General features: G+C 35.5%; 1 protein-coding gene across 4 annotated transcripts in view; it reads left to right on the top strand.

Annotated features, from left to right (window-relative positions):
• HMCN1 (hemicentin 1) overlaps window positions 1-27582 on the top strand; it is a 446669-nt gene that overhangs the window by 310489 nt on the left and 108598 nt on the right. For all 4 annotated transcript variants that reach the window (XM_024256979.3, XM_002809691.5, XM_024256990.3 and 1 more), the window contains 11 exons: window positions 1188-1355; window positions 5783-5896; window positions 6444-6530; window positions 9117-9308; window positions 13220-13393; window positions 15045-15158; window positions 15981-16126; window positions 20082-20232; window positions 21769-21963; window positions 23450-23563; window positions 26519-26706. In XM_024256979.3, the coding sequence (XP_024112747.2) occupies window positions 1188-1355; window positions 5783-5896; window positions 6444-6530; window positions 9117-9308; window positions 13220-13393; window positions 15045-15158; window positions 15981-16126; window positions 20082-20232; window positions 21769-21963; window positions 23450-23563; window positions 26519-26706 (1643 nt within the window). The remainder of the gene's footprint in view (window positions 1-1187; window positions 1356-5782; window positions 5897-6443; window positions 6531-9116; window positions 9309-13219; window positions 13394-15044; window positions 15159-15980; window positions 16127-20081; window positions 20233-21768; window positions 21964-23449; window positions 23564-26518; window positions 26707-27582) is intronic.

Genomic DNA, 27582 nt, shown 5'->3' with positions numbered 1-27582 from the left:
TCGTCATCAGTTGAGCATGAGTTATACTGAAGTCAGCTTTAATATTCTAACTCTAATTTATGAGTCATAAATGTCAATAAGAATAGACCAAACATACACATACACAGGGACAATGACTTAGATATGTACAATTTGAATATAATTTTTATAGCTATAGAAACAACGGTAAATGTAATGGACACAAATCTTGTAACTTGAACTCAGTTAAGACATGCATGAAGCTCAGTGTTAATATCCTGTAGTTTTCAGCCAACATGTGTGCCAAAGCTATAGGAATCACAACACAAAAGGGAAGATGAATTAATCTTAAGTCCTTTTTGTTGGATTACTCTTAATTTTTAGAATTAGATGATTGATTTTTTAGGATATCTTTTCCTATAAGTAGGTTATGAATCCATATTACAAATTTGCAAGAAAAGATGAGTGATTCATATTCACAATAGCAAAGACATAGAATCAGCCTAGGTGCTGATTAATAAATGGTGGATTGGATACAGAAAATGTGGTACATATGCACCATGGAATACTACACAGCCAAAACTCATGTCCTTTGCAGCAACATGAATGCAGCTGGAGACCGTAATCATAAGTGAATTAATGCAGGAATGGAAAATCAGATGCCTCATGTTCTCACTTATAAGTGGGAACTAAACATTGGGTACTCAAAGACATACAGATGGCAACAGTAGACACTGGGGACTACTGAAGGGGAAGGAGAAAAGGAGGCAGGAGTTCAAAAACTAACTCTTGGGTTCTATGCTTACCACCTAGGTGACAGGATCAATCATACCCCAAGCCTCAGCATCACAGAATATACCCATGTAACAAACCTGCACATGAATCCCCTTAATCTAAAATGAAAGTTGAAATTGCAATTAAAAAAAAGGGGGTGAATGACTCATACAAAATCACTCACCACTATTGGAATAACAATATGAAAATAATTTACTGCTAAGATTGAGGAAGAAGTGACATTTTTACTTCCAGGAATGCCACACACACACACACACACACACACATTGCTGGTTGTTGTGATTGCTTATTTTGCTTACTGTTAATCAGAAAATGGAAGTCTTATTGACATACACTGTTTAGGATTTGATGTTTGATATACAACATCAGGTATATCAAATGTATATCAGGCAACTAATATTTCCATTCCCTGTTTGTTTTATTTTGTCTTACAGCTCCTCCAAGCATCATAGGAAACCACAGGTCACCTGAAAATATTAGTGTGGTAGAAAAGAACTCAGTATCCTTGACTTGTGAAGCTTCTGGAATTCCCCTGCCTTCCATAACCTGGTTTAAAGATGGGTGGCCTGTCAGCCTTAGCAATTCTGTGAGGATTCTTTCAGGTATTAGAAATTCTGGTAGCCTTATAATCTTGTTAGCTTCATATGGCTACAATTTCTCCTTAATTTCAAATTGCTCAGTGTTTTTATTGTTTTATTTTTTAACCTAGCTGCTTACTGTAATATTCACTAATCATATTAAAAAAATATTTAAAAGGATGTAAGAAACTATATGAAAATGGGAAATCTCCAAATATCTCTAGACTCCTTTAAAAAACAAATCTTGGCACCTGCTGATTACTTCAGTCATGGAGATGTCAAAGCATTCATGCTACAATGAGCATCCACCAATTTGAAAATAATTATAGGAAGTGCTGAAATTGAATTCAAAGTCTACAGTGAATCCTAGTATATAAAATACTTCTATAACCAAATATTAATATTTCAGTGTATTCGTGACTAATCTCAATGATGTTTACATTCCTAAAATGGGATAGTTTCCTGTGAGCTAAGACTTTATTTTCAAGAGATGTTGATCATATTCCTCATATAATTTTGTGGGAAAATCTAAATAGCTTGTCATTTGTGGATCAATATATGCGTAGAGAGAGGCAAGCTGCAGAAATCTGCACTTGGCCCATTTTAGTAATGACTTGGATACAAAGATAATCTTGCCAAGTTTTTGGTTAATAAAAAGCTTAGATACTTAGAAAAATACCTAATGTGTGATTGAAGGCATCAAAATTCAAACACACCTCATGCTGGAGCTTTTAGGTTAAAGCTAACAAGATGAAGGTTAAGTAAGGCTCATGATGGCCCTCTATATAATTATCTAATTATGCTAGTTTATGATCTCTTTGCACTTACGGTCAAACCAGTGATGAACTTATGGTGAAGTATAGCTTCAGAACTCTTAATATGAAAAGATGTCCGAATTGTGTTAGTTTCTCAGTATGCATTAAAATACAATGTGATTATCAAGACAACAAATGTAATATTTTGCCACATCAATAAGCTATATTTTCTCCAAGAAGAAAAGCAAGAGATCGTTTGCACTATAAACTTAGCAGAACTTATTAGAAAGACAAGAAGAAAGGCTTAATGACAGTATTTGCAAAGGAAAATAACTATGATGGGAAATTATCACATAATGATTAATATGTCTGTATTTAACCTGGAAAAATAAATCTTGTGGTGTATTTGGTATATAATCCAAAGTAAATTTAAATATTTGATGAGCCATGGTGTAGAAAGGATTATGTTTCTTTTCTAGTTTCAGAGGTTAAAAGTAATGTCAGTATATGGAAGATTCTAGGGATAGATTTGTGTCTGAATATAAACAACTTAAAAGATTATTTAGCTTGCTTAAAGTCAAGATGAGCTGCTTTAAGTGGCAGTAAGATCCCTTCATCTAAATGTGCCCAAAGTTTACATTACCACTACTGAAGGCATATTCAGAAAAGATTTTTTCCTAGTGCTGGAATTAGGTCTAAAAAACCTGAGTTCCCCCCGTTTCTTCCCGATCTTGGTTTATAACTGATAGGAGCTTGACGAAGAATGTACGTTACCATTAGCCACATTTATTGTCTATAATACTCACTATATTTATGACCTCAGACTAGTTACTTAACTTTGCTAACTTCAGCTTGATCACTTGTAAAGTGATAATAATAGTATTTTCCTCAGGGTTTTTGTAAGGATGAAATGAGATATCTAAAACAGTTAACACAGCACTTGCTTCTATGGTAAGCATACAATACCTATTTCTTGTTATTGTCATAGACAACCTGGTAAAAGGTTTGTGGTATCCCTGTCCTGGGAAACTTTCCCATGTCCTTACTATGATGCTTTTACTTTGACAGGACTCTCAGTCTCTGTTGATCTTAAGAAATACATACTAATGACAAAGATTGTATTAAAATGTGGTTACCAAAGCCTAAACACATTATCTTCTTGGCTTGAAATAATATTCATCTTTATGGCTTTTTAAAAAATGTTCAATTGCTAAGAAAGTAGGGACTCTTATTAAATATAGTGAGTGCAGCAGAGCTTCTGGAAGTGAAAAAGGCAAGCTAAAGTGATGTGCTCTAGCTTGTTACAAATTTACAGAAGTGGTGTTTTGGTTTTATTTATCTTTGTTGTGCTTGACTAGCAGCTGGAGATCCCTGAGTGAACACATGATAAGTATTTTACCTTGTGGTGCTGCCAAAGGAGTTATTCAGTTTTACAATCTGAACATGTGTTGTGCAATAGATAAATGAGAATCAAATGAATGGCATATGTCTTCCTTGGTCTTCAGTCTCCTGTACATGCCTATTTCATTAATATTAGTCCTCCTGAGAATTTTAAGTATAGCTTTTCTAAAGGCAGTACTTTGGTGAAGACCCTATCATTGTTATGAAGTTATCTGCCAGAAACATATAACTGCTATAAAAATTTAATAGGTACAAGAAATGTCTCCATATAAGTATAATTTACTGTCAGAACCCATTTTTGGTTTTCACTGGATTAAGTGAGAAGGCCATGGAAAAAAAGAGAAAAGGAGGATCATGAAACTTATGAGGTTGACGTTTGTAGAGCTAGCAGTGATTCATAAAAATTGTATTGCTTTAATATCTCTCAACTGGAATCATATTATGATCTCACTAATCTGAAGTGGCAGTGAGTGCTTGAATCCTTCCCTAATTGGCATAAGTTTTTAAAGCATTTTTACTTTTTAAGTAAACAAAATTTCTGTTTACTTAAATTCAATTGGGAAAAAAAGGCTAAATTCAGGTAATTAGCTTTGTTTGTCTAAATAAGATACTACTAAGTTCACCTTTCAGTGGGTTGAGGGTAGGAAGGTTGCTTATAGAAAAAGTTCAATGTCAGCTTGTGTTTACATAAACAGAAAACAGATAGAATACTCCTGGAAAACCAGACCCAGGTGAATATTTATATGAAAATTTCATGTTAACCATTACACTGTTTTTAATTCAAATTCAGGGTGCTAAGCAAAAATATACCAGCTAGAAAATTATTACACAATCCAATAAATGACCTACTTTTTTGTTGGACCTTACTCCTCAAATGGTGCCGAGGACTTTGTTCTCAGTGTCTCTTAGTTCTCTGCAGGTTTTGTTTCATCTCATTTGTTGGCTCCTCTGCCTTTATCTTTAAATAGAGTTTCACTCCAAATTACACCCCCAGTATATTCGAGTTTTACTTTCAGTCTACATACATTTCTTGGATGAATATTTCTTCAAACAAAATGTTACATAGATGTTCAAAATACAAAAAGAAACAAAAGCAGTGTATCACTAGTGCATGAAGTGACCCCATAACATTTTATATAAATGTAGGATTCCATGAAGCTCAATCGAAAGCTGTAGTCTTCATTCTCCTATCTTCCTTATATTAGGTTGGTGCAAAAGTAATTGTGGTTTTTGCCATTGAAAGTAATGGTAATATATTGATGTCACTCAAATCTGGGTGTCTGGTCTGGTTATCTTTCTGACATTCCCATGGTATATGTTCAGTGGAAAACTAGGACTCTTTTCCCAACTCTCTGGTCACAGTTGTCTTTCTAAGCACAAATCGGATCATGAGCCCTGTTTGTTTATACACTCCATAGTCTTTAGTGAGCGCAATAAAATCTAAATTCCTTAGCATAGCATTCATGGGCCCACACAATCTGGCCATACTCCATCTAGCCTCATCTCTTACCATTTTCTCCACCTCTCTGCTTTTGGTACCACTTCTCACACCTACTTTCTACCTCTATCTCTTCATTCATGCTCCACTCACAAAAGCATCTGTATTAGTCTGTTTTCATACTACCGTAAAGAAATACTCGAGATTGGGTAATTTATAAAGGAGAGAGGTTTAATTGACTTACATTCTGCATGGCTGGGGAGGCCTCAGGAAACTTAAAATCATGGCAGAAGGGGAAGCAGGCACCTTCTTCACAAGGCGGCAGAAAAGAGAGTATGTGAAGGAAGACCTGTCAAACGCTTATGAAACCATCAGCTCTTATGGCAACTCACTCACTATCATGAGAACAGCATGGGGGAAACCGCTCCCATGATCCAGTCACCTCCCACCAGGTGCCTCCCTTGACACCTGGGAATTATGGGGATTACAATTCGAGATGAGATTTGGGTGAGGACACAGAGCCAAACTATATCCGCATCTCTCAACTCGTGTGTTAAAACATACTTACCTTTTAAGATCATATTAAAACATCGCCTTCTCTGTGAAACAACATTTCTTGCTTGCTGTCACCTAACATTATATCTATTTTTTATCTATTGAACTAGAAGATTTTTCTGAACTATTTTGTTTTATATAAGTTTAAAATGTGATTTTTAAAAAAGCTTGACATAAATTCATTTTAAGGGCCTCTAAAGCATACTGATTAAATTTTTACCTAAATTAAGCATCACTTGGATGGCTTATAAAGTTTCATTTTTCTTTTTAAGTCATCTTAAAAAGATGGTTTGCTTCTGCAGGAGGCAGGATGCTACGGCTGATGCAGACCACAGTGGAAGACGCTGGCCAATATACTTGTGTTGTAAGGAATGCAGCTGGTGAAGAAAGAAAAATCTTTGGGCTTTCAGTATTAGGTACTTACATAGTTTGCAATATCTAGAAAAAACTTTAATTGCCTTAAATCCTGGAAGCAGAGTTAAAATTTATTTACCACTTGATCTCATACCTGTGTTATTTAGACCCTGGACTGTGACTCTTGGCAAGAATTCAATATTAGAATTGTTTGGAGGCAATCAGGCAATTGTTTGGAGGAATTAAAATGCCTTTTTTAATTCACAATTGCTCAACAATATTCTGAGAGGCTGAATGACTTGTTTAATGTGAATGCATATTAGAGTTATAGTGGAAGAAATAAAAGTCGAATAAATGTTCTTGGTGATTTGTTGACATTTTTATGCAGACTTAATGATTTACATTACAATAAAATTCATTATAATTGGATTTATGACTTTAAAAGTAGACTTGATCAAAATAATATTATGACATTCTAGCAATCAAATAATGAATGTAGATTGGGGGATTTGTTTTGAAGGTTATAGCTTAATAAAACCATACATAAATACCTATAAAATAGTAGCTTTGCTGTTAAGAGCTGTTACTTTGTTGTTGTTTTTTTTTTAGTACCACCTCATATTGTGGGTGAAAATACATTGGAAGATGTGAAGGTAAAAGAGAAACAGAGTGTTACGCTGACTTGTGAAGTGACAGGTATGGGGCTCAGCTCTCAGACTTTTGGTGCTCCCCCCACTCGCTGATAGTCATTGCCTCCACTATATATCTTTAAAAAAATTTTTTATATATTTAGGGGATACAAGTGCAATTTTGTTACATGGATATATTGAGTACTGGTGAAGTCTCAGTGATGGTAAACTACCTAAGTAGTGTACATTTTACTTATTAGGTAATTTCTCATCTCTCAACCCCTTTCCCACCCTCCCACCCTTCCTAGTCCCCAAGGTCTATTATTTCACTCTCTATGTCCATTTGTACACATTACTTAGCTCCCGTTTATAAGTTAGAACATAAGGTATTTGACTTTCTGTTTCTGAGTTATTTCACTTAAGATAAAGGCCTCCGGTTCCATTCACATGGCTGCAAAAGATATGATTTCATTCTTTTTATGGATAGGTAGTATTCCATGGTGTGTGTGTGAGTGTGTGTGTGTGTGTGTGTGTGTGTGTGTGTATCACATTTTCATTATCTAATTTCTGTTAATGGACACTTAGGTTGATTCCATATCTTTGCTATTGTGAATAGTGCTCCGGTAAACATACTAATGCAGGTATCTTTTTGTTATGACTTATTTTCCTTTGGGTAGATATTGAGTCCCACTATATATTAATCAGTTGAGGAAAAGTCCAGCTACTTATAATTGGCATTTGAAATTGAATTCTAGTCCAGTATAGCTGGTAGAAATGTAGGAGGAAACCTTTCAAATTCTGTGGAGACAAAAAGGAGATACCAAAAAGAAAAGAAGGAAGAAAGAGGGAGGGGGGAGGGAGAAAGGAAGGGAGGGGAGAGAAGGAAGGAAGGAAGGAAAAGGAAGGAAGGAAGGAAGGAAGGAAGGAAGGAAGGAAGGGGTCTTTTCTTTCAATTTAATAAATCATTCTCTTTTGAAAAATTATTCTGCTTCTACTTACATGTATGTTTATCTTGCCCTGCCTTTTAAAATTTTTGTTTCCTTCCCTGTGTTTGTGCCTTCCTTTTCTTTTCCTTTCTTTCTTAAGTTTCATTTCAAAGAAATAGGTAGGAGTTTTGGTGAAAGAATGGCATTATTTCGTAGTGGGGATTTTCCAAGAACAATATTGTTACCTTTTGTTAGCATGTTTGAATATTACAAAGGGAATATAGAGTAGGAAAAATAAAAATTCTAAAACCAGTTTCACCATCTTTACTAGTAAATTGATTTCTTGCATATAATCAAAATAAACACATCTCTGAGAGGATATTTTCAAGGCTGTCTTTTTATTGTAGATGGCCTTGCAGTTTTAAAGTAAGAATGAAAGCAGCCCATAACATTATATGGAAAGTCAGAGTTTGAAGGAAGATTCAATGGTTTCTTATTTCATTGTTTGTCTGCCTTATGTGAGCAATAAATTCAAATAAGCAGAGGGGGGAATGTTTCTATTTTAAGAAAGGCAGATATAAAGAGTGTGATATATACTATTAACCTGTTAATTTTTTTCTAGAAATAATATAGTAATTAACAACAGTTGCATAGACAAGCATTGCCTAAATTTTATAAAATCCTCTCTTCAAGCTAGTATATCATCCTAGCCCTCTTTCCTAAGATGACTTGCTTTTATGGTTTTAAAATTTTTTAAAAGTATTTGAATAATTTAAAAGTTAATATTTAACATAGATCTCATTTGAAAATAAAAATACAGGATCTCTTCCTAGAGGCTGTAAATATTAAAGAATAATTAATATATTTTTATCTCTATTGATCTGTTCAATATTCTGCCATCTATCTATGATAGAATCCTGGTATAGACTCAAAATATCTTCTTGTTGAATTAATTAAAGGGTTTGCTTTTTTACAGCTTTTTGTCAAAAATATAAAATATTTTTAAAAAAATTTTCTATGAGGCCAGGCACAGTGGCTCACGCCTGTAATCCCAGCACTTTGGGAGGCTGAGGCAGGTGGATCACAAGGTCAGGAGATCGAGACCATCCTGGCTAACACGGTGAAACCCCGTCTCTACTAAAAATACAAAAAAATTAGCCGGCTGTGGTAGCAAGCACCCGTAGTCCCAGCTGCTTGGGAAGCTGAGGCAGGAGAATAGAGTGAACCCAGGAGGTAGAGCTTGCAGTGAGCCAAGATCACACCACTGCACTCCAGCCTAGGTGACAGAGTGAGACTTCATCTCAAAAAAAAAAAGAAAGTATATGAATACAAAGGTGTTCATGAATAATAGTTTTAATAAAAATGAATGCTGCATTATTTTAAAACTGTACTTTACTATCAAAATACTTAGTTGTAATAGTCTAAAAAATAGTATAAATTTAGTTATTTAGTTAAACATGAAGGTCCATTTAGAATCATTTCACTTATAGATGAACACTAACCTACATTTGAAAACAATTTATAATCTATGCATATTTTTAAAATCAACATAACCATTATTATTATAAAATAAATTAGCTTGCATAGTTATTTTTAAATGAATGATTACTGCAGTGTTTTAGACGTGGGATATGTAGGAAGACAAATGAGTGAAAACCTCCTCTTTCTAAGTTTATCCATTGTCTACATGTAATTATTAGCTGACTCTCAGAAACGGCTTTTTACAGGGAATCCAGTGCCAGAAATTACATGGCACAAAGATGGGCAGCCCCTCCAAGAAGATGAAGCCCATCACATTATGTCTGGTGGCCGTTTTCTTCAAATTACCAATGTCCAGGTGCCACATACTGGAAGATATACATGTTTGGCTTCCAGTCCAGCTGGCGACAAGAGCAGGAGCTTCAGTCTTAATGTATTTGGTAGGTGTGGGCTTTTCTTCATATCTTAAAGAATCTGACGTGACTGTAGGCTAAATTTTCCTTTCTTTCTCTGTTCAAGCAATATTTCCATCGTAGAGAATTTCATCATGTGAGGAGAACCAGTGCTTGTGTACATTTACTATTTTTCCTGAATTAATTTATAAATTCATTTATCACATGTGGAATACCTACTATGTTCTAGGCACAGTGTTTTGTGCTAGGACACAACTCTGAATAAGATAGACTAATTAGTAGTAAAGGATAAAGATATGTTGGTCAAAGAGAAGCAGGTAAACAGTGATTGGGCCTCAACCTGGGATATTCTATCCTTTTTTTTTGTGAGACTTCGCCATTATTGGAAATTGGCCATATTGTAGTCTTTGTGGACTAAGAGTCATGAAATAACTGTGTGTTGGTATATTCAGTTCTTGCTTATGTCTCAGGAAAGACATTAAAATAGATTTTTAACTTGTGCTCACTTTTTGAAATTTGTACCACCTAAATTTATTGTATTAGATTCCTAATATCAAATAATTCTACTAAAATCAAGTGACCTATATGCGAGTATGAAAATTTGTATAGTTGTTTGTTTTTATAGTTATTGGTTATGCCATTTAAGGAGTACAAAGATACCACCATAGATAGAAACTTCTCATATTGAACACAGCCCTCAAGGAGCTGATAGTCTCATTGAGTAGGGGAGATATATGTGCAAGAAAAATTAAATCAAAATACCAGATACTGTATAAGTGTCAATATTGTATTATGTATAAGTGTATAAATTGAAACTTATGTCATAAGTGTATAAGTATATAAATTGACATACAGTATCTGGTATTATATATATGTTCATTCATTCATTATTCATTCATTCATTGAAGACTGAGGGATCTAGATCTGAATCAAAGCCCTTTTCCACGAACTTCATAAAGTAGAGGCTATTTAAGTGCATGTGTTTGCAACTTCCAATCTACCCAGCCAAAAATTCAGTGCCTTTACCCTTTCTTTTCTCAGAGAATAAGTTATCCTTTTTGTTCAGTTACTCCTTGCACTTACACCCTCGACCCTGTATCTTTCCACCATCTGCCTTACTTGCAGCTTCACCATCTACTGTCTCCACCACTTCATATTTTAACCATGCCCAGATATCTATACTTGCTGTCCTACTGAAAACAGGCTCTGTTTGACACTACTCTGGCAAGTACTTCCCTTTTGCTAGGTCCAGCAAATATCTTGCAGTTCCAATTTTAATGTTTTGTACATTTTGATCTCTTTTTTCCTTCACAATGTTCTTTCCCAGTTATCCTTGCATATCTTTGTTTGCTCCCTTTCTCTGCCCTTTATGGAAGCTTGAACCACCTCTTAAATACTGGGTTCCCTAGTGTTCTGTCCTTACTTCACTGCTTGTGTTACTCTACATATTCTCTTCAAGTAATACAATTCATTCCCAGATGTTTAATTGTCTTCTATACACAAGAAACTTTAAAAAATGTATACCTGTAACCCAGATCTTTCTTGCAAGGTTTGAATTCCTATATAGAATTGCTTGTTGGGCATTTCCACCTGAAATTCCCATAAGCACTTAAAATACAAGATATTCAGAATTGAACAAATTATTTTCCCTTCCTAAATAAGAAAATCTTTCTACATTTTATATTTTTATGTTGCTTCTCTGCAGTTTAGATTCCCAAGCAAGCAAACTGGAAGTTATATTTGACTTCAGTTTCTTTAGCCCCCAGTTTCCGTAATCAAGTCCTGTCAGTAATGCCCTAAGTCTTTCTTTACTTGCTCCTTCCACTTTATACCTTCCTTTAATGCTCTAGTTCAGTCCCTCGTTATATTTTATAAAACAAATGTACCTCTTCGCTGGAGGCATCACGCTACCTGACTTCAAACTATACTACAGGGCTACAGTAACCAAAACAGCATGGTACTGGTACCAAAACAGAGATATAGATCAATGGAACAGAACAGAGCCCTCGGAAATAATGCCGCATATCTACAACCACCTGATGTTTGACAAACCTGAGGAAAACAAGCAATGGGGAAAGGATTCCCTATTTAATAAATGGTGCTGGGAAAACTGGCTAGCCATATGTAGAAAGCTGAAACTGGATCCCTTCCTTACACCTTATACAAAAATCAATTCAAGATGGATTAAAGACTTAAACATTAGACCTAAAACCATAAAAACCCTGGAAGAAAACCTAGGCATTACCATTCAGGACATAGGCATGGGCAAGGACTTCATGTCTAAAACACCAAAAGCAATGGCAACAAAAGCCAAAATTGACAAATGGGATCTAATTAAACTCAAGAGCTTCTGCACAGCAAAAGAAACTACCATCAGAGTGAACAGGCAACCTACAAAATGGGAGAAAATTTTTGCAACCTACTCATCTGACAAAGGGCTAATATCCAGAATCTACAATGAACTCAAACAAATTTACAAGACAAAAACAAACAACCCCATCAAAAAGTGGGCAAAGGACATGAACAGACACTTCTCAAAAGAAGACATTTATGCAGCCAAAAAACACATGAAAAAATGCTCACCATCACTGGCTATCAGAGAAATGCAAATCAAAACCACAATGAGATACCATCTCACACCAGTTAGAATGGCAATCATTAAAAAGTCAGGAAACGACAGGTACTGGAGAGGATGTGGAGAAATAGGAACACTTTTACACTGTTGGTGGGACTGTAAACTAGTTCAACCCTTGTGGAAGACAGTGTGGCGATTCCTCAGGGATCTAGAACTAGAAATACCATTTGGCCCAGCCATTCCATTACTGGGTATATACCCAAAGGATTATAAATCATGCTGCTATAAAGACACATGCACACGTATGTTTATTGCGGCACTATTCACAATAGCAAAGACTTGGAACCAACCCAAATGTCCAACAATGATAGACTGGATTAAGAAAATGTGGCACATATACACCATGGAATACTATGCAGCCATAAAAAATGATGAGTTCATGTCCTTTGTAGGGACATGGATGAAATTGGAAATCATCATTCTCAGTAAACTATTGCAAGGACAAAAAACCAAACACCACATGTTCTCACTCATAGGTGGGAACTGAACAATGAGAACACATGGACACAGGAAGGGGAACATCACACTCTGGGGACTGTTGTGGGGTGGGGGGAGGGGGGAGGGATAGCTTTAGGAGATATACCTAACGCTAAATGACGAGTTAATAGGTGCAGCACACCAGCATGGCACATGTATACATATGTAACTAACCTGCACATTGTGCACATGTACCCTAAAACTTAAAGTATAATAATAATAAAATAAAATAAATAAAAAAAAAACAAATGTACCTGTCTCAGCTGTCCTTGCTTCCAACATTGATCCACTTGAGTTCATCCTCTCGATATACCCTGCTTGCCCCTCATTGCTTACAATTTAATACTACCATGCTCCCAATATGTTCCCTCTTACTAGTCTCTGCTTTCACCTGCTAACTACCACTGATCCTTTAAGGCTCACTTTAAATCCTCTTCCTTTAAGAGGCCTTCTCTAATGAGACTCTTCACACCACATACCTCAAACCAGACTGAATGCTAACTCATTTCCAAAAAACCTCCATTATTTACCTTGCCCCAGCATTCCCATTATTGCCCTTACTACATTTTTTTTTTTTTATGTGTTATGGTTGCTTTTTTATATGTTATCTCCTCCATTACTCTATGAGTTTTTTGAGGGCTCACTCTTTTGTGTAGAATAATAATAATAATAATAATAATAATAATAATAATAATAATAATAATAATTTGTTTTCTGTAACTGCTAGGGGATGAAATTATACAAATATATATAATGGAAATTTAGAAATGCACAAATATACAAATTTCTACATATATTTCTTCAATCAAATTTTCATCTTTTTCAGTATCTCCTACAATTGCTGGTGTAGGTAGTGATGGCAGCCCTGAAGATGTCACTGTCATCCTTAACAGCCCCACATCTTTGGTCTGTGAAGCTTATTCATATCCTCCAGCTACCATCACCTGGTTTAAGGATGGCACTCCTTTAGAATCTAACCAAAATATTCGTATTCTTCCAGGTAATTCATTTGCTTCAGATGTCCAAGATGCATCTGCGTCATCTACTACTCTAGAAAAGCAGAATCATTGGTTACTTTTTATAAAAACACCTATGTTTCGTTAGTTGTGTTATGTTCTGTGCAGCCTGGTTCCTAATAGGCCACAGGCTGGTCCCAGTTTATGGCTCGGGGATTGGGACCCCTGCTGTAAAGTATTGAAAGTTACTTTTTAAAAGATCAGAAGAATACCTAAATTAAAAGGCAAATAAATAAATGCCACAATGTAATTAACTGCTAAAATATAATATAATATGAATGCCAAAAAGGGTAGAAATTCACTCCTGATTAAATATTAACTCTCCTTCAAAGTTTAATTCAAAGTGAGAGAGGTTGTTCCTCTTTACTGCATGGAAATAGATAATGCAAATAAAAAAAAAGGATTCTTTCTGGCTTTAAGAGACTGACAGTCTTATGTTGAGGAGAGGTAATATGTGCAAAGAGTTGATTAAGAATATGAATCTGTGAAAAATCATGCATTCTGAATAGTCAGGGGGTATGATAAATAGGGAGTGAGTTTTATAAGAATTCAAATGAAGAAGCTGGGTGCGGTGGCTCACGCCTGTAATCCTAGCACTTTGGGAGGCTGAGGCGGGTGGATCACGAGGTCAGGAGATTGAGACCATCCTGGCTAACACAGTGAAACCCTGTCACTACTAAAAAAATACAAAAAATTAGCCGGCCGTGGTGGCACATGCCTGTAGTCTCAGCTACTTGGGAGGCTGAGGCAGGAGAATCGCTTGAACCTGGGAGGCAGAGGTTGCAGTAAGCCGAGATTGCGCCACTGCACTCCAGCCTGGGCAACAGAGCAAGACTCAGTCTCAAAAAAAAAAAAAAAAAAAAAGACTTCAAATGAAGAAATGGCCACTGTAGGCTGAAGTGGTCAGAAAAAGCTTTGTTGTTTAGTCAGAACTTGGACCAGACTTTAACGAACATTCTAGAATTTAGTTAATTGGAAATGAGTTAGGAGAGGTTTCAGTTCCATCAGGGTAAACTGTGTGGGAAAAGTACAAAGTGAGAATGGCCTAGCCCTGCACAATAGAATTCTCACCCACTACCCGAAACTTGAGTGGAAATATTGTGTGTATGTATGTTGGCAGAGGGGCAGGAAATAAGATCAGCAAGAAAAGCTGGAGTCATGTATTGAATGCCTGAATTAAGAATTAAGAGTTTTTACTGTATATGTTGGTCAATTGAGAACAATTGATGATATTTAAGAAGGATAGGACCAAAATAAAAACTTTGCTTCAGCACAATAAATTTCTCCTGTAGGCTAGGTAGATAAGAGGAAAAGATGATTAAGGCCAAAACCTATTTATGAAGAGGATGAAAGACCTTATGAAGGATCTTAGCTGGAGTGGCATACAAAGGCATGGCAGGTCTGAATGATCATGAGAGTCATCACCACAGAGCACCACTGGGGACTCAGCAGCTGTCCTCAGATACCATGCAATCCCCATCAGTATTGTAGTTTATCTTATATCATATGTCCATCACAGAATTGTCATATGTAAAAAGAAATATGTTAACAAGAAGACGTAAACCCCTGATAGCCTGTGTGTACTCCACTGTCACTGTGATTTTAGAGACTCTTTGATGTCCCATGATTTTATAGGAGGCAGAACTCTGCAGATCCTCAATGCACAGGAGGACAATGCTGGAAGATACTCTTGTGTAGCCACGAATGAGGCTGGAGAAATGATAAAGCACTATGAAGTGAAGGTGTACAGTAAGTTCTGAAAGAATACTATGTTTCATAGCTTCCCCAATTTTTCTAACTTTTTCAATCCTGTTTTTCATTATGGGTTCATAATCATTTATACTCATCATTAAAGACTAGTTTGTGCAGCTTACTTTATTAAGGATGGAAATTGAATTAAGCATTGTGTCTATGGCCTCAATTGCTTAAAGATGTGAAGAGCCCACTAAATCTGCTCATTACTCTCTTGTTGGAGACTTTGTCAGTGGTATTTCCTTAAGTTTCTCTGTTTTTCCTTCTGAATTACCCTCTGGGTTGAGGTGTAGTGCTTTCATGTACAAAACTGTCGTTAGATGCATATGTTCTAATCAACAGCCCAAGATGAGGTCATTAGTGACTTTGAGCTATTCCAATGTACATTGACCTATAAATAAAAGGCAAAGCTAACACTGCCATTAATAGGACTCATATTTCAGAATTTTGCTTTTGTGTTTGTAAAGGAAGAGTATCTTTCTGATTATCTTTTGTTCTTTGACTTGGTACCCTTAATGACGAATAAAATACATCTTATGGATCATGTTCAGATTATGTCTATGGGCCTGGAACAAACGAAGCTAACTGTTGTGTAAAGGACATTAGCTTTATTGGCAGTATTATAATGATAAGGGGAGAAAGAGATTTCCCATTCCATCTTGTATTTGAACACTCTTTCATAAGATGTTAACTTAGTCAGCATAGAAAGCCTCTGTTATTTCCTTGTTTTCTTGATAAGTAATCCTGAGTGTGATTTCTGTGGTATTCCATGTATTGAAAATAACCAATGTCTAACTCTTTAATATTTATTTTATGCAGTTCCACCCATAATCAATAAAGGGGACCTTTGGGGGCCGGGTCTTTCCCCTAAAGAAGTGAAGATCAAAGTAAACAACACTCTGACCTTGGAATGTGAAGCTTATGCAATTCCTTCTGCCTCTCTCAGCTGGTACAAGGATGGACAGGCAAGTCACAACTTTTTTCATTTGCTGATGATTTCTTAAAGACTAAAATGGTCAATTGAAAAGAAATAAGAAAATAGACACAAGTGACTCAGAGAATCAATGTGATCTTAAAACTAGCAAATTCCATGCTCCTAGAATCTAAAACTTAAAAAAAACCCAACCAACCTGAACGACGTTCAACAATTTTAGCGTTATTCCATCACTGGAAAGTTTGCATAATTATTTTTGTATATATTAGCAGTTGTCTATGAAAATCTGGCCACCCTCCCACTGGAGAAGTTAGGGAAACAGTTCTTTTCATTTTTTTGCTGTTGTTATTTTGCAGTTTTACAGAATAAGTAAACTTGGTAAAGAAGCAACACATAAATGTTGCTATCCCAGGTAAGAATGACAGGTATAACATGGGTACTACATTTACTAAAGTTACTCAGATATTCTTTAAGTATCTTTAACTCTTTTACAAAAGGTAATATTTTTAAATATTCCAAGATAAAGAAAAAAAGCTAAAAAAGATGATGAAGGGCCCAGTACAGTTAACTGGGAACAGAGAAACTTTAAATAAAAGACAGATCCTTCAGGTCTGTGATCTGACTTTCAGACCACACATCCATATTTCTCATTCAACTTACGTTCTTCCATGCATGTTTTAAAAGACATATGTGCTGTTGATCTTAGACCAAAATAGATTTTTAAGCAGCTGTTAACACCGTACTTAATACAGATGTGAAACAGCTAAGCTGCTGTTTGTCCTGTTTTACACATAATCAACAAAATAGTCAAATTCCAGTTGTAGAAGTTCAGATCATAATCATGATTTAAGATGCAGGAAAGATATAGCTTTATTTTTTCAGATCTCAGATGGATTTTGCAATATTGGCAGCTAGATAAAGTTATCTCTTATAAAATAAGCAAGTTTCATCTGGAAGCCATTGCAAAAGGGAAAATATAGAATTCCCACCATGCTCTGTTTATAGTTTCTTTTCTGACTACAAGCACACTTCATAGTACAATATCAATTCTTTATGAATTTACTTGGAAACAAATAATCCCTTTCTCCTTTGAAATATTTTATTTTTAATCTTTTCTAAAGTTGTTTCATTCCTTATAGTTACCACATATGCTCACATGTACATGAACACATACACACATTAAAAACTGGGTAAAGACTAAAAGTACACAGGAAATGAGGCATTTTTGTCTTATTTTTGAAAACTTCATTATAAGTAGTTAAATTACAGCTTCAAGTTCAGGCTTTGAAATTGACCCAATTATGATGCTTTACACTGCTAGATTTTTTAGGGTTTGCAATTGGTCTCCTAGAATGTGAACGAAAACGTACTATTTTAAAATTTATTTTCCATATTCATTCTCCTGTTATTTCAGTCTTCAGATGAGCAACACTAAAGTGAAGTAGTGTTTTCAAGAAAAGAAACACAAAATATATTGACAGACATTAAAAACTGGACAAAGTATTGGCCACAATAAGTTTTGATAGAATCTTGAGTTTTATTTATGCATACCCTGAAGTTTTTCTTTTAGCAAAGAAAATTTAAATTATGCTACTTTTATATAAGTGATACAATGTTAATAATGATTAATTGCATTCTGAATTATTTGTTGAGCATCTACTATTTGTCAGACACTGTTTTAAATGCAGGGAATACAGCTATGAAACAGACACAAATTTCTACTCATGTGAAGTTTAGGAAGGCAAAAACTAAACCAAACCAATAAGACGTAATGTGTCAGATGGGGCAGGTATCATGGAGAAAACTCAATATGAGAGAAGGAAACCAAGGGTGGAGAGTGTGATTTCTTACTTAGTGAAGACCTCACTGATAAGGTGACATTTAAACAGAAACCCAAAGAAAGTGAAGGAAGCAGACATAAAATAATAGAGGGCAAAATATTCCAAAGTAGAGAGCACAGCAGGGGCAAAGGCACTGAGGCATTTGGGCTGAAGTGCAGTGACAGATGGGAACAGAAAATGTGAGCAGAAGACTAATGGAGAGCCAGACCATGCTGCCCCTTGTGCCAGTTGGCCTTTATTCTGATGGAAAGCCAACTGGGAAATTTTGAACACGAGAATGACATGACATAATCTGACTTAAGGTTTTAAGCAGGTTGCATTTCTTTCTGTACTTGGAAAATAGAGAAAAGGTTCAGCTATGAAGTTATTGCAATGGTTATGGCAATTGCATCTCCACCAAAAGGGTGATGGTTGTTGCTTGGACCAAGGCGGTAGCAGGATGTGTGGGATGTGTAGGAAGGAGATCAAATATAAGTTCAAGATAAGTGAGAGTAGGTAGAGAAGAAGTCTAAGGATTAAGCCTCAGGGTACTCCTGTATTTAAAGGTTGGGGAGCAGGGAGCGTAGTGTCCCAAAAGATAAGTGAAAAAGGTACTTCAAAATGAACACAAGTTAAACTGTATTAAATGATACTGATCAGGTAAAATAAGTACTTAGAATTTACCAACATGAATGTCATTGGTGACCTTGGCAAAGAATTTTTGATCAAGAAGAAACAGTGAAAGTCTGATTAGAACATATCAAGAAATGATGGAAGGAAAAAACTGAAGGATAGTAATTGGAGGCCACAAGTATAGAAAACATTTTTAAGTCATTTGGCAACAAAGGGCAGTAGAAAATGTAGAGGTGGGCTGCAGCAAGAGAGGCTTTTGTTTTTGTTTTTTTAGGTTGAAATCATCCAGTGGAAAGAAATAAGTTAATGATAATGTAGGTGAGAGAAACACAGTTGCTGGAGGGATGTCCTTGACCAGCAAATTCTCAGAATGGGCAGAAACTGATTTTAACCAGTTAGGGTTTTGCCAGGGGAGTAAAATAAAGGGAGAGGAGGCAAAAGAGTTGAGAGTTTTATACAAGGAACGATTATCATGACAGACCTTCTCTGGGTAAGAAGGGAATAGAGGTCAGGAGGAGATTGAGTGGCAGTGAAAATATTGCAAGGTCAACGGATTGTGGGGCTCCCATGGGATAAAAAAAAAAAAACTTAAAGAAAATTAGTAATAATAGAAAATTAGGAAGTGATAGTCAGCAAATTAGAGCTTGAAACTGAGATTATGAAGGAGCATAGTTAGTTATTGGTAATTATAAGGTCTAGGTATTACTGTCCTATTTAGTGGCTGAGAAAGGGTGAGGGACAAGAAAATTAAAAGAAGGAGATCAAGGAGCTAAGAGAACACAGCATTGGATGGTTATCTATGTGGGCATTGAAATCACCAAGAGTAATGAGAAGAGTATCATTAGAAGGAATGATAGTGAGCCCGGAGCTAAAATTTTCAATGAATGAGGGCGAATTTAGTATAAATGAAAATGTTGAGAAGACGGGAAATATTCTATTAGCTGTAGGTAATGTTATTGATAAAACACCATAATACGAATATATGTAAGTTAATATCCTATTTTATACTAATAATTTCAATAAAACATCATAATATAAATATCTTTAGGTTAAAATTTTTTATTTATAAAGTAATGATGTTTCTGAATGAACAAAAGTAATTTAGATCAAATCAGATTATACCAATGTGCTCAATCTTTCATAAAGAAATGCTAACATTTTCTACAAAATTATAAAAGACATGCTTTTTAAATATTACATGAGATCAGTGAAAAAATTTTTCCAACGTGAATAAATTAATATGGTAACTAAGAACACATATTTATCATAAAAATGTAAAATGCATCATGCACAAATGCCTGGTACAAATGAAAACTGTAACAGCAGCAATTTCAATAAATAAAAATTTGATTAGTCAAAAACAATGAGTTTAATCAAAGTAAATCAATTATTTTGATTAAACTATTGTCATGAATGTTTTGCATGCAATTTTATTTTCATTTATTTAAAAAATCACAAAAACTATCAACTGCATGGCCTCTTAGAGGGCTCATTATAGCAGTTAATGCTAACATTGTTATAATTGAATCACAGCCCCTTAAATCCGATGATCATGTTAATATTGCTGCGAATGGACACACACTTCAAATAAAGGAGGCTCAAATATCAGACACTGGACGGTATACTTGTGTAGCGTCTAACATTGCAGGTGAAGATGAGTTGGATTTTGATGTGAATATTCAAGGTAATACTAATATGCTTATTGTATATAATGTAATTTATATGATCTTTCAAAGTAAAAGAAAAGAGATTTGACTTGTTTTAAACAGTGATTTTTTCTGTTGACAATAATATAAGTTCATGGTTGAAAATTTAGATTCGAGAATTAAAGAAGGAAACAAGCCCATCATTCAGGATTGCCTCTGTTATTTTTATGTGTTTCCTTCTGATATTTTAAAATGTATACTTCTACAAAGTTGAGGTCACACAATATAGATTTCTCTGTTGCATTAGCATTCCCCTAACTTTATATCATGAAGTTTTAAAAACAGCATTTACATGAAAGGCAGGAAAGTAGTACAGTACAGAATTCAGAATAATAAAAAACTACCTGTCCACTACTGGGCATATTATCTGGGTGATGAAATAATGTGTACACCAAACCTCTAAAACATGCAGTTTACTCATGTAACAAACCAGCACATGTACCCCATGAACAAAAAATGAAAGTTGGAATAAATAAATAAATAAATGTAAAAATAAAAACAGGCAAACAACAAAACAAAACAGACTTGGAATTGAATGACGATTATGGCTTTTAAAAGCTTTGTGACTTAGTAAAGTTACCTAAATTTTAAGACTGTTTCCTCATTTGTAACATGACTGTCTTGTAGAATTGCAGTGAATACTAAATGAGATAAAGTATATAAAGCTCCTAGCAAAATGATTGAGAAATGATACCTGCCATTATTGTTGTTTATATTGTTACTGTTGATGTTGCTATTTGACATGATTTTTAATAATTATGTCTTTTTCACCAGTTGAATATCCAAAAAATATTTATTTAACCAGACTCCTATTGTTGAATGTCTGGGTTGTTTCTAAGTTTCACCACTCATAAATAATGCTACACTGAACATCTTTATACATAAAACTTTTGTACATCTTTGATTTTTCATAATTTTCTAAGGGTGGAAATTTTTAGGTTAAATGTACTTTTTTCTGTGATAAATTTTATGTTATGCACTCTTTTAATGCTTTTGATGTGCAGGCAAATTGCCTTTCATAAAGTTCATACTTGTCCCCAGAAAAGAAGTATGAAAATGTCCTATTATTTTTGTTAATGGAATTTTTAATCCTGATTGCATAATTTCTTTAGCCTTCTTAATAAGCCAAATCACTGTGAAATGCTCTCAATTGAACCAGTATTTTTTAATGGTTTCTCAAAATTAGTCTTTCCTGCTGTGTATCATTTAGCAATGCTCCTTCCTGAGAGTGAGCCCCTTTATTGTCTAAGTGCCAGAGCCCTTTAACAGGGAAAACAAAGCGTGAGCACAGCATTCTGGGCCTCATATTTCTTGTTCTTCCACTTAAGAACCAGCTTCGACTTTCATCTACTACTTTGTTGACTAAGGGCTAGAGTTGGTGGTGGTGTCAGTACTTGAAATTATTTTCACATTGTCTAATCTATTGCTTTCACAAATCACTCTGGTGAAAACACAGCCAAGATCTTTGTTTAAGCATTTATATGTGACCAACATTTAATGCCTTTCCTCTATAGTTCCTCCAAGTTTTCAGAAACTCTGGGAAATAGGAAACATGCTAGATACCGGCAGGAATGGTGAAACCAAAGATGTGATCATCAACAATCCCATTTCTCTTTACTGTGAGACAAATGCTGCTCCCCCTCCTACACTGACATGGTACAAAGATGGCCACCCTCTGACCTCAAGTGATAAAGTATTGATTTTGCCAGGTAAAGATTGCTACCAACAGGGTGAAAAGCTGACTCTCTGCCAAATGTGTTTCCTCTCATGTATTAGACGAATTGAATTGGTTGGGTCTCTGGCCAAGTAATGTAACTGTCAGGCCGCTGAATGCCACTGGCATCCACGTTGCTTCAATCTAGAAGAGTCTTGGTTGAGAATTAGACAATAGGAGAGAATAGCTTAGTAAACTTTTCAGATCTACTACGCATCACTCTATCAACACAAAGTCCGTTGGCTTCCTTTTGCCTCCATTTCTCTATCAGTGCAAATAAGATAATCAGTTTGGTTTATATATATTATTAACATAAATGCTAATATATATTTATAGATCATTACTACTCAGTTTATTAAATGCACTTATCATAAATAAATAGGGAAGATTATTAGTTTCAAATATTTAAATTGTTACCTGGTTTATTGAGAGCAAAGATGTTTAAACTGTTATGGAATAATATTTTCAAGGCTTCTATTTAATTTTAACAAGCATTCAAATATACAGGGCTTGTCAAAATTCATCAGATTGTACACTTAAGGTCAGTGCATTAAGTAATTGAGTGTAAATTTGACCCCAATTAAATAAAAGAATATCTTGAAAATAAAAATGAAAAGAGACTAAGTAGATACGGTAACTCTATCTAATATGTGATCCTAAATTAGATCTGGGCTTGGGGAAAATGGCTATAAAAAACATTATTGCAACAATAATGAAATTTGATTATGAACTGTGGATTCAATAGTAGTTTTGTTTTGATTTTAAATTTTCTGTTTTTAATCATTGTAACACGGTTATATAAGGGATTATCCTTGTTGTTGTGAAATATGGATTTATGAGTATTTTAGGGGTGAAAGGGCACCATGTCTCCAACTTATTCTTGAATGGTTCAGAAAAAGATTATATACATATGACAGAGAGAGATAAAGCAAATGGAGTGAAATATAAATAATTGGTGAACATGAGTAAAAGTCTTTATATAATTATTGCAACTTTTCTCTAAATTTGAAATAATATCTACATGATGTTTAAAAATACACAGCTATCCTCATAAGAACGTATGTAAAATAGTACACTTTATACTTTTACATCCTTGGATATTGCTTTCTCAAACAAGTACTTGCAGCAAATGGTGTAAACTTCTATTAAAAGTGTTCAAAACTATAAAAGCAAGGAGTCACTATATAGTAACATTCCCTAGGAAACATGATAAAGCACATAGAGTAGCATTCCCCCTTCTAGGAAAATCTACATGAGCTATTCTTTTCTCAGGAGTTCCGATTCACATGTTGGGTCACTTTTTAATAATGCAGTGTTTGTTGTGAAAGTGGTATCTGAGATTAAAACTGAACCATTGGATGAAACAGGAACCTTGAAAGAAAATGTAAGGCAGTCATTAGACCTGAAAATTTGTATCTCTGTTTACGGCTTGTGTTCACTCTAAGATTAGAGGAGTAAACATAGTGGGATATTATTTTCAGGAGGGCGAGTGTTGCAGATTCCTCGGGCTAAAGTAGAAGATGCTGGGAGATACACATGTGTGGCTGTGAATGAGGCTGGAGAAGATTCCCTTCAGTATGATGTCCGTGTACTCGGTGAGTTTTTCTTTTGTTTATTGTTCATTCTTTTACTGAAAAGTATTTTTGAGGAACTAATGTTTGCAGGATGTTACACTAAGCACTTTTGAGACTATAAAGATAACCAGAAACTGATAGTTCTCCCAAGGAGGTAATTATGTTCTACAAATTGACAGCACACTAGTCAGGACTCTTGAAGTATTAAGAAACAAACTGACTTAAATGAAAAAAAAAAAAAGAATTCATTGACTTATGAATCAGAAAAGTCCCAAAATAGAGCTGGCTGCAGTCATGTCTGACTTCTGTGGTTCAAATGAGGTCAACCAGCCTTTACCTCTCTCTTGACTCGGCTCTTGTTTATTAATGTCACTCTCAGGGACGGGGATCCCCTTGGATAGCAAGGTGGCCTCTAGCAGCTCTAGGCTTGCATCCTCCTAGTTCCATATTCAAATGAAAGTTTTTTCTCTTAGTATTTACAATTGAAACCCTAGAATTGATTTCCATGGTTTTAATTGGCCAAGTGTGAATCACGTATCCATCCAGAGCCAATCACAGACAGCAAGAGGTTGCAATGTTCTAATTGATAAGGTCTAGTTCATGTGTCCATCCTTGAACCAGATCACCATCTGAATGCATGAACAGAGAGTTGAAGAAGTATTTTTCCTGTAAGGGAAAAGATAAGTGACATAACAATTAACATAGATTTTAAAGTTCATGAGAGAGTTACAAGGAAAAGAGAGGAGATGACAATTAAAAAATCAATGCTGACATTGTCAAGGACAGTGAAGGAATATCTTGGACCACCTGGCTTAACTTGACCTTGTCAGGTTCACAACTACGCCATATGTCCTGCTTGGGATCAGGTTCGAGCCCCAGCTCTAGTTGTGTTTAGCAGCTCTCTCATCAGCAGCTCTCTCACACTAGCTCTCTTACACTGTCCGCCTTTATCTTGGCTTTTTGCTCTGCCTCTGTGGCTCCTCTCAGCAGCCGGCTCCCATGCATGGCTGTATGGCTGGCCTGCAAGGCCAGCTCTCTCTTGCAGTGTTAGCAGCTTAACTCTTTCTCTCTGGGGACGAGCTGGTTCCTGCCTGCCTTAAAGGAGCCTGGCTCTCCCTTACAGTGGTCAGTAGTATTACTCTCTCTCTCTGGGCACACGCAAGCCATGTCAAGCCATGCTATGCCATGCCAAACTGAGCCCCGTACACAGTGTCGCAGAGCAGTTATACCTTCTAAAGACAACAGTGGCTCAGAGCCATGTATGAACTTACGCAAACAGGTTACATAACAAGTAGAGGTATGTGCCTGCGCATCAGTCCCACTGAGTCACGCAGGCCTGGATGTCTGCCTCTGCCTATTCATTGACCAAACACATCCATGTACCTTACAGACCTAAATTTGGAAAGAGTTTAATTTAGGGTGAGTAGGAGTTGATAATATAGGTAGGGAAAGACTGCGATTCAGTGAAATTGAAATGAAACTATGGAATTTGATGCTCAAGGATAGACGTTCATGCCTCAGGCTGTTATTTTCAATTAGGAAGTTAGCAAGCAAGTTGGAGATGAGTTTAGAAGGTGGAACAAAGCAAGAAAAATTAACTGGCCCCCAAATTCTGAATTAGGGCTGTTTCATGTCTGCTGCTCACCTCCTAGGTGCAGGGAGGGCCACTGAGAACAATTCTGAGTGGTGTAACCCAACTGGTAGGGTGTGGCAGCTGGAACAGGTGGAAGCAAAGAGCTGAGGTGGGGGCTTCTGCATGTCAGTGCCTGAGTCTCCTAGCCCTCCTAATGCTTCAGCTCTTGATTGGTTTTCTTGATGTTGGGTAGTGATAGTCTCATTTAATCTAAAACTCAAGTTTATTATTTATTAATCTGCAGTTCAAATTATACATTTTATATTATCTGAAGTATAGTAAAATCAATCATGTAGCTTTGAATGTGAAAGTATGCATTCAAAATAACATTGAAATTCTATTGTGTGCTCTGTGGCATTGAGTATTTTCTTTACAGACTTTCAGTTTAGTTGTTGGAAACCCAGATACCAAAAGATAGCATCTACATCAACTTGCAGTCTTTACTGATTGCTAAAAATAAGGTATATTTTTAAAGTGGGGGAAAAATAACCAAGCTTTCAAAACAAAAATGATTATTTATTTTAAAAACCAATTTCTGCATTTACCAAAGCAGTCAACATGTGTTCCTAGTTCATTTAACATTTTCATATTTAAAATTCTATATGTAACATGATTTTTCATAACTAATGTGTAGCTGGATTCTATAGTATTATTTTAAACAAGAATGAACACATGTAGAAAAATCTAGAGTGGGACTTCTCAAACTTTAGCATACATAAAGATCACCTGAAGAGCTTGTTAAGACAGATTTATCGGCCCTTCCTCAGAGATGCCTATTGAAGTTACTTGGGGCCCAAGAATGTGCATTTTTAACCAAGCTCCCAGGTGATGCTCATGCTGATACCACCGGTGCTGAGGCTGGGAAACGCAGTTTGAATTGCCCAGGCAATTCCATTCCAAATAAGGCCAAATCTGAACATTTCAAATACACTTTAAAAGGTGTAATTTATCTGTCCCCTCTGGATGACCATATAGACTTAGATATCTATTTATACAGATGCTTCTTATATGTCTGCTTGACAACTCAGAAGGTGTAGTGGGACGGGCTGAGAGAGAAGTAAAATATATATTGGAGAAGAATTGAGTTTGGGCTAAATGGGAATGATACTATCTGAGGGATTAGTCTAGCATAAGTGAAGAGAGGGAAGAGAATAAAGCCAAGTTCAAATACTGTTTTCACCACCCCAATTTATTAGTATAAAATGTTACCTGGGGATCATAGTTTCTCCTTCAAGTTTTGCTTCTCTATTATTATCCCAAACTTTTTAAAGCTGTCAGAAAATTAGCATAATTTAGAAAAGACTGTTGCCCATTTTTATCCCTTTGTTGCAATCCTTTGTTAGTGCCGCCAATTATCAAGGGAGCAAATAGTGATCTCCCTGAAGAGGTCACCGTGCTGGTGAACAAGAGTGCACTGATGGAGTGTTTATCCAGTGGCAGCCCAGCACCACGGAATTCCTGGCAGAAAGATGGACAGCCCTTGCTAGAAGATGACCATCATAAATTTCAATCTAATGGACGAATTCTGCAGGTAAAAGTAAAGATCTAATTTTAAAAGAGCTATTTGACTTTGCATTTTGTAATAATTGTTTTTGACTTTAGAGAGAGGGAGAGAGGGAGGAAGGAAGGAAGGGAGGAAATGAAAAGAAAGAGAAAGAGAGGAAGGAAGGAAGAAAGGAAGGGAGGGAGGGAGGAAGGGAGAGAGAGAGAAAGAGAGAAAGAAAAAGAAGAAAGAAAGAGAGGGAGGGAGGGAGGGAAAGAGAGAGGGAAAGAAGGAAAAAACGAAAATATGTGAGGTGATAGATAAGTGAATTCGGTTGATTGCAATGATCATTTCACAATGTCTACATGTATCAAAACATCAAGTTTTGTATCTTAAATATATATAATCCCTATTTATGAACTATACCTCAATAAAGCTCCCCAAAACAAACAAAAATTTTTATTAGCTTGTAAATATTATATTTGTAAAAATAACCAACCATCAAAGGTATATAAAATAAAATTCTTCTTCCTCATTCTATTCCCACTACCAGAGGTTACCACTGTTAATAGTTTTGTGTGGATTTTTCCAGAAATGTTCTACACACACATACACACACACCTCAGTTGACTACAATATGGCCTTTGTGATAAAAATTGTATTATAAACAAATCATTATTGCAATCCTTTCCATTATATATTTCTGTTGGTAAAATTCTAAATGGTAGGAAGTTCCCTATATATATTTAAATTTGTATGTAGGCAAAAGGTTGATAATAATAAAAATTATGAAAATCACATACATATCCTGGATTGTTGTTTACCAATGGTGTGTCCATATTCTTCTTTTCACATGTCCTGAAAGAAAGGCACTTGTAGAAATAATACCAATTCTTTTGTTAGGGTACAATTTGATAAATTACT

This window comes from Pongo abelii, chromosome 1 (assembly GCF_028885655.2).
Source record: "Pongo abelii isolate AG06213 chromosome 1, NHGRI_mPonAbe1-v2.0_pri, whole genome shotgun sequence".
NCBI classification, from domain to species: domain Eukaryota; kingdom Metazoa; phylum Chordata; class Mammalia; order Primates; family Hominidae; genus Pongo; species Pongo abelii.
Note: the sequence above shows the minus strand (reverse complement) of the source record. Positions and strands in the feature narration are given on the sequence as shown.